The 13,779-nt window shown below is 44.0% G+C and overlaps 1 protein-coding gene across 2 annotated transcripts in view; it reads left to right on the top strand.

Moving 5' to 3' along the window:
- Positions 1–92: 92 nt before the first annotated feature.
- The window catches only part of si:dkeyp-77h1.4 (uncharacterized), a 27,102-nt gene continuing 13,415 nt past the window's right edge, over positions 93–13,779 (top strand). Inside the window, exons 1-4 of one of the 2 annotated variants that reach the window (XM_052489726.1) lie at positions 93–264; positions 8,662–8,727; positions 10,085–10,105; positions 10,216–10,494. In XM_052489726.1, coding sequence (XP_052345686.1) covers positions 8,676–8,727; positions 10,085–10,105; positions 10,216–10,494 — 352 coding nt within the window. In that variant the 5' untranslated portion in view covers positions 93–264; positions 8,662–8,675. Of the gene's footprint in view, positions 265–356; positions 499–8,661; positions 8,728–10,084; positions 10,106–10,215; positions 10,495–13,779 lie in introns of those variants that run through there. The other variant, XM_052489725.1, reaches the window with a different exon arrangement.

The raw sequence follows: 13,779 nt of genomic DNA, 5'->3' as shown, positions 1-13,779 counted from the left end.
CTTGGGGCAATCGAATCCGGTGTATACCGAGAATAGTCGAGCGGCTCCGACCGAGAGCAAAAACCGACATATTCTGAGCATCTTCAAATGTTCAGCCCCAGTCGTCAAGTGCTGCTCTTGGGGGGCGAGGTTGAGAGGGAGGGTGACGCCAAGAACGGAGAGAAATACATGCATCAATAGGCTAGGCAACATATTTCTCCTCCTGCAAACACGTTATAACGTTGCCTACTCTGTCAATACGGAGGAGATAGTGTGAATTTAAAGGTGAGTGAGCTAAGGGGATAATTATTTCTTACGTGTGGTGGATGTGATGAGATTCTTCAAATAAATTCGCCGCCTGGTGCGTGACGGGTTAAATTCTGCAGTTTTTGGTGAGATGCTCGTGAGGGTGTCTGTTGGCTTTCCTGCATATTGAGATGTTAGGTTATAGACGAGTATTATCCGATAAGAGCTTTATTTGATGAAAACAGGGCGTGCTTGTTCCGGTGAAGATGAAAGGTGAGACAATTGTGATTAGGTTTCACGTTTATTGGGAGGAACGATAAAACAGACTATGCGCTTCATCGGGATGGTGGTATGATGGGACACGCATTCAATAATGCATTACCATGCTAATTTCCCAGTATGCTCTACAGAATGCCACACAAGGTGTGCAATCATTAGGCTACACAGGTTGGATAGGCTCGTGCCGGTCCAATGCCTGTCCCTATTTACGACCATTTAGATTAGGCCTATAGCCTAATGTAAGACATTGCTTCAGAATTTGAGCCATAGCCTATGATAAGAAAAAATCTCTGAAACAATGTAGCCTAACAGGGATGTGCAATAGGCTATATGTTATTTGAAATATCCTTGAATATTCCCATCATGGAATGCAATATGTCGCCTTAATTCGCAGGACCTGTTAATTAATGTAGAGATGAATTGTATGACTCAGTTTGGTCCTGGAAGATTATTCATGCATAATCCACATCTAATCAATGTAAATGAGTGGTCTACGGATCCTGTCTCTAATCAGTATATCTTAATATGGAGGACTATTTATTATGATTAAATGGTTTAGCCTATACTGAATCCTTTATTTTTAAAGCATCCATCCATTACAAATTGAACGATGTGCTCCTGCGGCTTGTACCGGGGCGCTGCTGCCTCCGGTGCTGTGTAGTGTCGCCCCCTCCGTTTATATGTTGATGACATATGGTGGCCTGAGTCTGCGCTGCCTGCATGTTACATTTGCCAACAGTTCAGGTACATGTCAGTATAGTACAGTACAGTGTGCGCTGCTGGTCATCAGTCATCACCCGATCTGTTCAGGGATGGCCTTGGCCTGTATCTCACCGCTATTCAAGCCTTTTTATCCTCGAGGTTTATGTGTTGGGATTTTATGAACACGTGTTTGTCTTGTACAAAGAGGCTTTAATTAAAAGATGTGGGAATATTCCCATGTCTTGTTACTGTTGGTTGGCCATTATTTTAATATGTTCTGGTTAAGATAGACCTATTTGTTTTTTCTCATTTGGCACATATATATTTTTATTGAAAGACTGTAAACTGGAAGTGATGCTGATTGATTTATTGCTAGTGCCTGTAATGGCCTATTTTCAACTGTCACAACTAGGAAATGATGAAGCTACATCTCATCTGTGAGTTCTCTTTCTATGTCCTCACTTGAAAGACAATGATGAGTTGAGGATAAGGACATTTACTGTAGCACCCCCCCATGACCTCTGATCTGACAAGATTTGACAGGTGAATGCAATATGGTGGAAACCTGTCCACTCCTTTCATATATAAGAGAGAGAGAGACTGACGGAGAGAGAAACTGAGAGATAGAGAAATACAGAGAGAGAGAAAGACAGAGAGCGATTGAGAGAAAGAGAGACAGAGAGAACTACACAGAGAGAGGGGGAGAAAGAGAAATAGAGTGAGATAGAGACATGGACCTAGACAGAGAGAAAGATAGAGATCATATTTTTTAGAGTACTTAAAGAAGGGAAGGCGGTGGATAAATGAAGAGTCAGTCTATGTCTGTGTGGTATGAGACCTCATCCATCATCCATTTTGATTTACACAACACTTCCAGGCAGGCAGCCCAGGGCTGCATCTCTACAGTCTAAAGTGGCTTCTTCCCCTTGTCTCCTTTCTTTAATCTGTCTCCTTGCCGCAGGATGGATAAAAGCAATATGATTGATGGGTATTTTTGGGAATCTGCTTTCACCTATCAAGTAGTTTTACACTCATCAGAGCAGATGAAGGAAAGGAGACAAGGAGGGGAACTTAGGACTATTGAGATGCACCCATTGTCATTTTAACTAACCAGAAACCCATGACCTCCAGTAAACCACCTAAAGTAAACATTCAGCCTGTGTACTGTTCTGTTGGCGCAGTGATACCTTTTGCTTTTCTGACACTTCATGATTTAACATTGTATTTTCTGATGAGGGAGGGGAGGAGGGAAAGAGGGAGAGAGGAAGTGAATATTGGTCATGTGTGTTTGTGCCTACGGGATTTATGGACAAGTGTGTATGTTGTATTGTATATAATGTGTGTGTGTTTGGGGTGTGCATTTCCTTGCAGCCTGACTGGATGCTTAGCCTTCACTACAATGACAGAAGTATTAGGGGATAGATTCACCGGTCGCTGGGGTTATGTAAGCCAAGGAGAACGAAGGAAACGATGTGAAGGAATGAAGGACAGACAGAGACATCTTTGTGGGGTTCATGCATCTGCAGTCATTGAAGGCTTTTCCGCCTCTTTAAAGGAGCTCAACAAAGGCCTGTCTATACCTCCTCCTCTCTCCCTTCTCAGTGGCCAGAGACTCAGAATAAATGGCACCCTATTCCCTATATGGTGCCCTACTTTTGATCAGAGCTGTATGGACCCTGGTCAAAAGTAGTGGACTACATAGTGAATAGGGTGCCATTTGGGACAAATCCCACATTGCAGATGAAGACAGACACAGTCTTTGAGTTCAGAGTGGGATGCTGCTGGAGCTGAGATTATATAAGATAAGAAGGAGGAGAGGGTGAAAGGGGGCATGAGAGGAGAAAGAGAGAGAGAGGAAGATAAAGAGAGGGAGGGAGAGAAGGGGAGAAAAGTAGAAAGAGAGGGAAGGACAGGGGAGGCATAGCAGAAATGGAATGGGAAGTAAAGAGAGAGACGAGAGGGATAGAGAGTGGCATGAGGCAGAACAGGAAATAGAATGAGAAATAAAGAGAGAGACGAGAGGGATAGAGAGAGAGTGGCATGAGGCAGAACAGGAAATAGAATGAGAAATAAAGAGAGAGACGAGAGGGATAGAGAGAGAGTGGCATGAGGCAGAACAGGAAATAGAATGAGAAATAAAGAGAGAGAAGAGAGGGATAGAGAGAGAGTGGCATGAGGCAGAACAGGAAATAGAATGAGAAATAAAGACAGAGAAGAGAGGGATAGAGAGTGGCATGAGGCAGAACAGGAAATAGAATGAGAAATAAAGAGAGAGAAGAGAGGGATAGAGAGAGAGTGGCATGAGGCAGAACAGGAAATAGAATGAGAAATAAAGAGAGAGAAGAGAGGGATAGAGAGAGAGTGGCATGAGGCAGAACAGGAAATAGAATGAGAAATAAAGACAGAAGAGAGGGATAGAGAGTGGCATGAGGCAGAACAGGAAATAGAATGAGAAATAAAGACAGAGAAGAGAGGGATAGAGAGTGGCATGAGGCAGAACAGGAAATAGAATGAGAAATAAAGACAGAGAAGAGAGGGATAGAGAGTGGCATGAGGCAGAACAGGAAATAGAATGAGAAATAAAGAGAGAGAAGAGAGGGATAGAGAGAGAGTGGCATGAGGCAGAACAGGAAATAGAATGCGAAATAAAGAGAGAGAAGAGAGGGATAGAGAGAGAGTGGCATGAGGCAGAACAGGAAATAGAATGAGGAATAAAGAGAGAGAAGAGAGGGATAGAGAGAGAGTGGCATGAGGCAGAACAGGAAATAGAATGAGGAATAAAGAGAGAGAAGAGAGGGATAGAGAGAGAGTGGCATGAGGCAGAACAGGAAATAGAATGAGAAAAGATAGAAGGACAGAAAGCAGGAGAGGAGAGAAAGTAACAGCTGAGTCAGACAGAAAAAAAAGAGAGAAAGGGACAAATTGGAAGATCGATGAGAAGATGATGCAGGGAAGGAAAGAGGATAAGAGATGTGGGAAGAAACAGAGAGAAAGAGGGAGGCAGGAAAATAAAATAAAGAGGGTGGCTGTAAAAAGTGATTTAAATACATGGCAGATAGAGAGGGACTGAGGAAGGAAGAGAGAGTGACAGATAGAGCAGTCTAGGTGAATAGGTGACAGAAAGAGAGAGAGATACAGAAAGAGGAAGTGAGGAAAAGAGGGAGGGAGGGAGTGAAGGATAGCAGATGGTCAAGTCCGGCAGCCCATGGTTAAAAGCCCAAAGGAGAGGAGGCATGTTTGTGTGTGTGTGTGTGTGTGTGTGTGTGTGTGTGTGTGTGTGTGTGTGTGTGTGTGTGTGTGTGTGTGTGTGTGTGTGTGTGTGTGTGTGTGTGTGTGTGTGTGTGTGTGTGTGTGTGTGTGTGTGTGTGTGTGTGTGTGTCACTGTAAACCCAGTGAGGCGAGCACCAGGGTGTTGTTTCCTTTACAGAAAAACATGTCTAATTTGTCCTAAAACCACGTCTGACTCGCATGTCTGCGTTTTGATTAGTCAACATGTAAAAAATGTATGTGAAATGTCACAGGTGTTTGAAAACTACATGTTTGACTCATGTGAATGTTTTTATTTTACATGTGACACCTTTCACGTGATTCCTAAACCACGTGTTTTATCACACGTTCCTTTCACGTGATTCCTAAACCATGTGTTTTATCACACGTGTCCATAAACCATGTGTTTTATCACACGTTCCTTTCACGTGATTCCTAAACCACGTGTTTTATCACACGTTCCTTTCACGTGATTCCTAAACCATGTGTTTTATCACACGTGTCCATAAACCATGTGTTTTATCACACGTGTCCATAAACCACGTGTTTTATCACACGTGTCCATAAACCACGTGTTTTATCACACGTGTCCATAAACCATGTGTTTTATCACACGTGTCCATAAACCACGTGTTTTATCACACGTGTCCATAAACCATGTGTTTTATCACACGTGTCCATAAACCATGTGTTTTATCACACGTGTCCATAAACCATGTGTTTTATCACACGTGTCCATAAACCACGTGTTTTATCACACGTGTCCATAAACCACGTGTTTTATCACATGTTCCTTTCACGTGATTCCTAAACCACGTGTTTTATCACACGTTCCTTTCACGTGATTCCTAAACCATGTGTTTTATCACACGTGTCCATAAACCACGTGTTTTATCACACGTGTCCATAAACCACGTGTTTTATCACACGTGTCCATAAACCACGTGTTTTATCACACGTGTCCATAAACCACGTGTTTTATCACACGTGTCCATAAACCACGTGTTTTATCACACGTGTCCATAAACCATGTGTTTTATCACATGTTCCTTTCACGTGTGGTTTTTTATGTAAGGTTTCTGGCCCCAAAACTATTCGAAAAACAATTTTTTCCTCCTTAAATGGAGTAGAAGATCTTGGATTATCTGCTTCACAGGTCCTCTAAAAACAACAGTGCAGATAATTCCCCTTATGTGCTGTAGTAACACAAAGATATGAACATGTTTCACACGCCTGTGTTCACACATTATGATATAACATCAAATACAACAGTGAAATGCTGAATACAACAGGTGTAGGTAGACCTTACAGTGAAATATTTACTTACAAGCCCTTAACCAACAATGCAGTTTTAAGAAAAGACATGTTCTTATTACCATGTAATTCTTCAGTAATAAGAACACAGCAAGGTGTTCCCAACGTTCCCAACGTCATGTCCCAGGCCGAATCAGCCAGACAGAACATGGCTGTACCAAGGGGTCATAACTGATGTGTGGTTGTTGCTGGTGTTGTCTGAGGGACCCTCTCCTCTGGGGCTCCGATGTGTCCTGTCTTTTGGTTCAGATGTAATCAAATGACTGTGCTTTCAGGCTATGATAGTGGCTCAGCTCTCTGCCCAGTGCAGGGTGTATGAGGCTGGGAGAGAGAGAGAAACAGAGAGAGGAGAAGATTGGATAAGAGTGTCTTGTAGCAGAGAGAGATAGATGGTGGTTGTGGAATTATGACATTATCACATGCTAATTGTCCTCATTAACAAATGAGAGCATCAGGTTTTCTGCCCCTGCCAACAGATCAGGTCTCTGCAGATGGCTTAATGCTTCCTGCTTTGTACACACATTATCTCTCTCTCTCTCTCTCTCTCTCTCTCTCTCTCTCTCTCTCTCACACACACACACACACACACACACACACACACACACACACACACACACACACACACACACACACACACACACACACACACACACACACACACACACACACACACACACACACACACACACACACACACACACACACACACAACCAACCAACAGTCCAGACCTGCTATCTCCTTTCATCTCTAGCATTCAGGATCGCAGTGTCTTACAGTGTTTGCACTCCTGATTAAGCATCCTGTGGCAGAATGGTTGATGGGAGGGTGAACGCTTTGCTGCTTAATCTCAGCACCTCAACGGCATGCCCTACAGAGTGGAAAGAGCAGCTGTCCAAAAGCTGTTGCAAAGCACTGCAAAACTTACGTCCCGAACGCAGGTCTGTGAATAAATACAGCTACAGGCCTGCACTTAGGGGAACTAAGTAAATCTACCACTACAGATGTGGGATCTTAATTTGATCATCCTGTTGCATGATAACTTTCCTTCTATGCAGGACATTTAAAATGTGTCGTGTATTTGAGGTTTAAAAGGGATTCTGAAGTTTGTAATTTCCACTTTGAAATTTTCACTTTCAAAAAATGTATCAACCCCTACAAAAATGTCCATTCATTTTAATCCACAAAATAATTCACATTTCATGTTGCTGCAGGATTATTTTCCAGCTGTAGAAAACTGGCTGAAATTAAGATCATCTATATATTCAGGTTCCCTTGTCTGTCAAACCCTCTAGTCGTGATGAATGAAGAGGACAGGACAGAAAAGCCCTGACTAGTTCTTCCCTTGATGTCTCTCATCTGTAGTCACACCTCACCCAGAGGCTCAGATCATCATAACGCTCTCAATGCTCTAATTCATCAGAATTCTCCCAGACTCAGCACATTTTGAGACACACACACACACACACACACACACACACACACACACACACACACACACACACACACACACACACACACACACACACACACACACACACACACACACACACACACACACACACACACACACACGCATGCGAGCACACAGACAAGTACACAAACACATTTCCCTCTTCTCAAGGTCCTGAGGAAGGAAAGGGTGGATCTCTGTTTGAAACCCAGCCAAGCAATTACCCAGATCCCCCCCCTATCCCAATTACCATTCATTATTCGAAGGCTGTTTTAATTCAGGCATGTTCATTGACACCTAATCAATATACCAATCCCTGTCTGGGATCCAGTGGGAGCCTATGGCGTCCTTGGGTGGATTATCCAGGAACCAAACAGACTCAAACAGGCCAAAACGGGTAGGACTAACCTGAACTTGTCCAATAAGAAACACTCCTTTTCTTTGCAAAACATTTCTGTTGCAAAACATTTTGCTACGGTGAGCACTAATGAATAGACCCCTAGTTTAATAACTCAAACAAGCTCCAATGTGCCTTTAAAGGGTAGGGATTATGAAAAAGAATTGTCACGCCCTGTCCATATTTTGGTTAGGCCAGGGTGTGACTAGGGTGGGCATTCTAGTTTCTTTATTTCTATGTTTTCTATTTCTTTGTGTTTGGCCGGGAGTGGTTCTCAATCAGAGGTAGCTGTCTATCGTTGTCCCTGATTGAGAATCATACTTAGGCAGCTTTTTCCCACCTGTGTTTTGTGGGTAGTGGTTTTCTGTTTAGTGTTCTGCACCTGACAGGACTGTTTCAGTTATTCACGTTGTTATTTTGTTCTAGTGTTCAGTTTAATAAAATCATGAACACTTGCTGCGCTTTGGCCCGATTCTTCCTCATCAGACGAGGACCATTACAAGAATAGGTTGTTGTTGCAATAAGTTAATGTATATTTCAATCTTAAATCCCCAATTGCTTGGTAGTGTAAATCAACAATTGAATTGGGAACCATTTACTGGTTTGGTGGATTGTGTTCATGATGGAAGGGGGGAAAGATGTATTTTTTCAAAGATATCAGAGGAACACACACACACACACACACTGCATTCACTCCTCTGGTGAAGTCAGACAAGCTAAGTGATCCAAAGGACATCCTCTCGGCTCCACTTCATGCGATGATGTCACCATGAGATGATGTCACCACCACAACATTCTATCATTATCTATGAATTAGCTAAGGGAGCACCTCCCTCACCTACACCCAGACAAACACAATCAGATGGAGAAACAGAAAGAACAACTGAGGGAGGAGAAGAGGATGTAAAGGTGACAGAGAGAGATGGAGTGGCATTCTCTTCTAATGTGCCACTTATCAAACACCATTTTTGTTTGTACTCTATCTTTCCTTTATCTTATCTTCCCTTCATCCTTCCTTCTTTCCAGAGCCAGGAGATCTGATGAAGATGAAGACAGTCAGTGTGGTGGTGCTGAGCTTGCTGCTCTGCTCAGGTACTGTGTGTCCAGAGTACTGTGTGTCCAGAACAGTGTGTGTGTTCAGAACAGTGTGTGTGTCCAGAGTAGTGTGTGTGTCCAGAGTAGTGTGTGTTTCCAGAGTAGTGTGTGTTTCCAGAGTAGTGTGTGTTTCCAGAGTAGTGTGTGTGTCCAGAGTCGTGTGTGTTTCCAGAGTAGTGTGTGTTTCCAGAGTAGTGTGTGTTTCCAGAGTAGTGTGTGTGTCCAGAGTAGTGTGTGTGTCCAGAGTAGTGTGTGTGTCCAGAGTTGTGTGTGTGTCCAGAGTAGTGTGTGTGTCCAGAGTAGTGTGTTTCCAGAGTAGTGTGTGTGTCCAGAGTAGTGTGTGTCCAGAGTAGTGTGTGTGTCCAGAGTAGTGTGTGTGTCCAGAGTAGTGTGTGTGTCCAGAGTAGTGTGTGTTTCCAGAGTAGTGTGTGTGTCCAGAGTAGTGTGTGTGTCCAGAGTAGTGTGTGTGTCCAGAGTAGTGTGTGTGTCCAGAGTAGTGTGTGTTTCCAGAGTAGTGTGTGTGTCCAGAGTAGTGTGTGTGTCCAGAGTAGTGTGTGTGTCCAGAGTAGTGTGTGTTTCCAGAGTAGTGAGTGTGTCCAGAGTAGTGTGTGTCCAGAGTAGTGTGTGTGTCTAGAGTAGTGTGTGTCCAGAGTAGTGTGTGTGTCCAGAGTAGTGTGTGTGTCCAGAGTAGTGTGTGTGTCCAGAGTAGTGTGTGTTTCCAGAGTAGTGTGTGTCCAGAGTACTGTGTGTGTGTGTGTGTTTCCAGAGTAGTGTGTGTGTCCAGAGTAGTGTGTGTGTCCAGAGTAGTGTGTGTTTCCAGAGTAGTGTGTGTGTCCAGAGTAGTGTGTGTTTCCAGAGTAGTGTGTGTGTGTCCAGATAAGTGTGTGTGTCCAGAGTAGTGTGTGTGTCTAGAGTAGTGTGTGTCCAGATCAGTGTGTGTGTCCAGATAAGTGCGTGTGTCCAGAGTAGTGTGTGTGTCCAGAGTAGTGTGTGTGTCCAGATCAGTGTGTGTGTCCAGAGTAGTGTGTGTGTGTCTAGAGTAGTGTGTGTGTCCAGAGTAGTGTGTGTGTCCAGATAAGTGTGTGTGTCCAGAGTAGTGTGTGTGTGTCTAGAGTAGTGTGTGTGTCCAGGTAGTGTGTGTGTGTCTAGAGTAGTGTGTGTGTCCAGAGTAGTGTGTGTGTCCAGATAAGTGTGTGTGTGTGTCCAGATAAGTGTGTGTGTGTCCAGAGTAGTGTGTGTGTCCAGATCAGTGTGTGTGTGTATAGTTATCGGTCATATATCTAACATATTTGATGAATTACATTTCTATGCATAAATATGAAATATCACCAACCTCTTTTCTCTTTGTCCGTAGCTCTGTCGGCCCCTTTGAAAGGTAAGCATCCCTGCCATCTGTTATCAATGCATCATTAGTTATGATATAGTACTAAGCTTTGTGATGCATTTCTGTGGAAATGTTAAACACACCCTCCCACCACCTCCCAGGTAAAGAAGACTCCCAGAAGACCATGTTCTTTGGGGAGGACTTCCATCTGCAGCTGCCCTCCCTGGCTGCAGAGGTTTTGTTCCAGCCCAGTAGTGCCAAGGCGGGGGTTGAGGTGGTCCTGATGCGGGGTGGGTCCGTGGTTGGTAACCGTGCCAAGCTCAACAGTCAGCTCAGTCACCTGATCCTAGCGAACGTGGGCGAGGGGGACGAGGGGACATACTCGGTGAAGAACAACGAACAGCCGGAAGAGGTCCGACGCATCACACTCATCGTCAGAGGTATGGGGTCCGAGGAGGGGGGTTGGAAGAAGGAAGGTTGTCTCTGGGAGGGGGGTTGGAAGAAGGAAAGTGGTCTCTGGGAGGGGGGTTGGAAGAAGGAAAGTGGTCTCTGGGAGGGGGGTTGGAAGAAGGAAAGTGGTCTCTGGGAGGGGGGTTGGAAGAAGGAAAGTTGTCTCTGGGAGGGGGGTTGGAAGAAGGAAAGTTGCTCTCTGGGAGGAAGGTTGGAAGAAGGAAAGTTGCTCTCTGGGAGGAAGGTTGGAAGTAGGAAAGTTGCTCTCTCGTAGGAAGGTTGGAAGTAGGAAAGTTGCTCTCTGGTAGGAAGGTTGGAAGTAGGAAAGTTGCTCTCTGGGAGGAGGGTTGGAAGTAGGAAAGATGCTCTCTGGTAGGAAGGTTGGAAGTAGGAAAGATGCTCTCTGGGAGGAGGGTTGGAAGTAGGAAAGTTGCTCTCTGGGAGGAGGGTTGGAAGTAGGAAAGATGCTCTCTGGGAGGAGGGTTGGAAGTAGGAAAGATGCTCTCTGGTAGGAAGGTTGGAAGTAGGAAAGTTGCTCTCTGGGAGGAAGGTTGGACGGTTGGAAGACCATCGTCAGACACCATAGTTTGCACCCTGGTTAAAAGTACTAAATAGGTCATTTAGTGCCATTTGGGATGCAGACATACTGTGCGTTTTACATTGAGTTTTGGAGTCTTGACTCAGTCTAAATCATTAGGACTAAATTGATACTGGTGTTCTCTCTCAAACATGCTGCCCTGCTACCGTGGCTGTGTGCGCTTCAAATCATCTGTCCGTCTCAGTCTAGACACAGCTTGTTTCCGCTCATTTCGTGATTTAATCATGTTGTCAGTTCGGTCAACAGGCCAAGCCTTTTACAGCTACACATGAGCACTGCTGTATTAGTGTAGTACATCCCTATTGGCTAGCGCAGCAGCAATGTTCTGAACAGCACTAAGTATCTGACTGTAATGGGATGAGGAAGACCCAGTTTGTGTCCCAAATGGCACCCTAATCTCTATACAGTGCACTACTTTTGACCAGGGCCATATAGGGGCTCCCAAGTGGTGTTGCGGTCTAAGGTACTGGATCTCAGTGCAACAGTCGTCACAGCAGTCCCTGGTTTGAATCCAGGCTGCATCACATCCGGCCGTGATTTGAAGTCCCATAGGGCGGCCCAGCGTCGTCCGGATTTGGCCTGGGTAAGCCGTCATTGTAAATAAGGATTTGTTCTTAAATGAGGGGACACAGATATACACAGTCAGAGAGGAATGATGACTTGGTGATGCTGAGAAGACTGAGCTTTGCTCTGTGTCGTGTCTTTGGCTGTGCCGGATTAAGTGATATGACATTCTATTCTATAAAATAATTTCCCCGTAATTAATATTACCTGATTGAGCTAATCATGTAAATGTAATTAACTAAAGAGTTGGGGCAACATGAAATAATATTTATAGAGCTGTTATCTTCCAAATAAACTCTTAAAGATCTAGTAATATTTTACATCAATAGCAGTCAATATTAATCGTCATCTTAATTCAGTCTCATCTGAAAGTTGTAAATGATTGGTTATCTGCACAAACCCTGGCTAACAAGTTGAATCAGCAATACAAAATTGGGTTTAATTATTTATTTACTAAATACCTAACTAATCACACAGAATTACACGTACACATAATTAATTCATAACTTGATTACAAATGACGTCATAAAGGAAAACGTCCCTGGCGGGCGGAACAGATATGACAGCTGGTTACACAAAAGGGCTGGGTTTGAGTGAAAGAGTGGGAAGACTGAGGAACAAAGGGTGAAGCTGTGCTATCGTAAATACAGAATCTTATGCATTCTAAATTACTGCCCATTTGGAAAAGGAAAATGCAATAAATATTTACTCTGAGCTGCGCTTCGGTAGGTTGGTGGTAGATGGAAGGCCGTGTTGCCCAACCGAGTCCTTTGTCCTTTGAAGAATGTCTCTGCTGGTAAATTGGATACGTTGTAGTAACGTTGTTGTGTGGTAGATACTCTGATACTCTGTCTGTTCCTTCCTAACCTGCATTTGCAGCTGCTGTTGCTAACTCAACGGCTAGGAGGTATCACTTCTGTAGTGAATAAGAGTTCAAAGTTCATACCATTCGCAACCAAAGCTCACGCTGATGTTGGCTTCGTTCTGTAGTTATTATCTGAACCATTGGACCATCGTCCTCACATCCTCGGAACAGGAGGTTATATTGTCGTCAAGGCTTTATATAGGAGGGAGAAAAGGCGTGTTTAAAAAGATTTATAGCCCATGTCCCTTCACAGAGGCGGGCCACTGATTGAGCAGAGCTCTACCTTATGAAAACCCAAATCTCACATTTTAGAAGCTAAAATCACATTTCATCCCATTCAGAGTAGAATAATTTCATATTCAAACATTTAAATTGAACAACAATTCCATGTGAATCCGATAACTCTGATGTGTAGACTTTCCACTGTAGAGTTTATGTCATCTTCTCATTGATGAGAATGTCTCAGATGACAACTGAACTGACATCATATTCATTAAGTACCACCGCATATGTTCAATTGGTCGGATTACCAGAATATAGTTAATTTCCCCCCACCTTCTGATGTTCCCAGAACCTCTATGTTACATCAGTAGGGTAGAGAGAGGAAAAAGGGGGGAAGAGGTATTTATGACTGTCATAAACCTACCCCCAGGCCAACGTCATGACATCTGCATGGATTGGCGTTCCAGGCTGTCTATATTGCAGACACACTGCACGCAACAACTAATGGTTTTATGCCACGTCATTGACTTTGCAGTCGTGCATCAGAATGCTATATCAGTTGATGCAGTTGTCTGATATCAAATGATGCAGTTAACTGTGTGGAGCTGGCTAGCTGTGTGGAGCTGGCTAGCTGTGTGGAGCTGGCTAGCTGTGTGGAGCCTTGACAGCGTCATATGGAGTTAACAGTGTGTGGAGAGGAGGTGTGTGTTGTTAACAGCATGTTGCATACACCAGGCAGTAATTATGCAGCTATTTAACCACCCCATCCGTCCGTTCATCCCTCCCATCCGTCCATCCCTGCTGTTTTTCTTCTATCTTTATCCTCCTTTTCTCTCTCTTGTTCTTCTCCTCTCTGTCATTCTCTTCTGTTTTCCTCACATGGTTCTCTCTCATTCTTTTGTCTTCCCTTTCTGTTTCTCTCTCTCTGTTTCCTGATCTCTTGTCCTCCCCTTTTATACCTTCATTTCCTTCTCTTGCTCTCTGTATCTAACTGTCCCTGCCTCTCCCACCCCGTTCTCTGTCTTT

Source organism: Oncorhynchus keta, chromosome 31, assembly GCF_023373465.1.
Source record: "Oncorhynchus keta strain PuntledgeMale-10-30-2019 chromosome 31, Oket_V2, whole genome shotgun sequence".
Taxonomy (NCBI): domain Eukaryota; kingdom Metazoa; phylum Chordata; class Actinopteri; order Salmoniformes; family Salmonidae; genus Oncorhynchus; species Oncorhynchus keta.
This window is presented reverse-complemented; position numbering and strand designations above follow the sequence as displayed.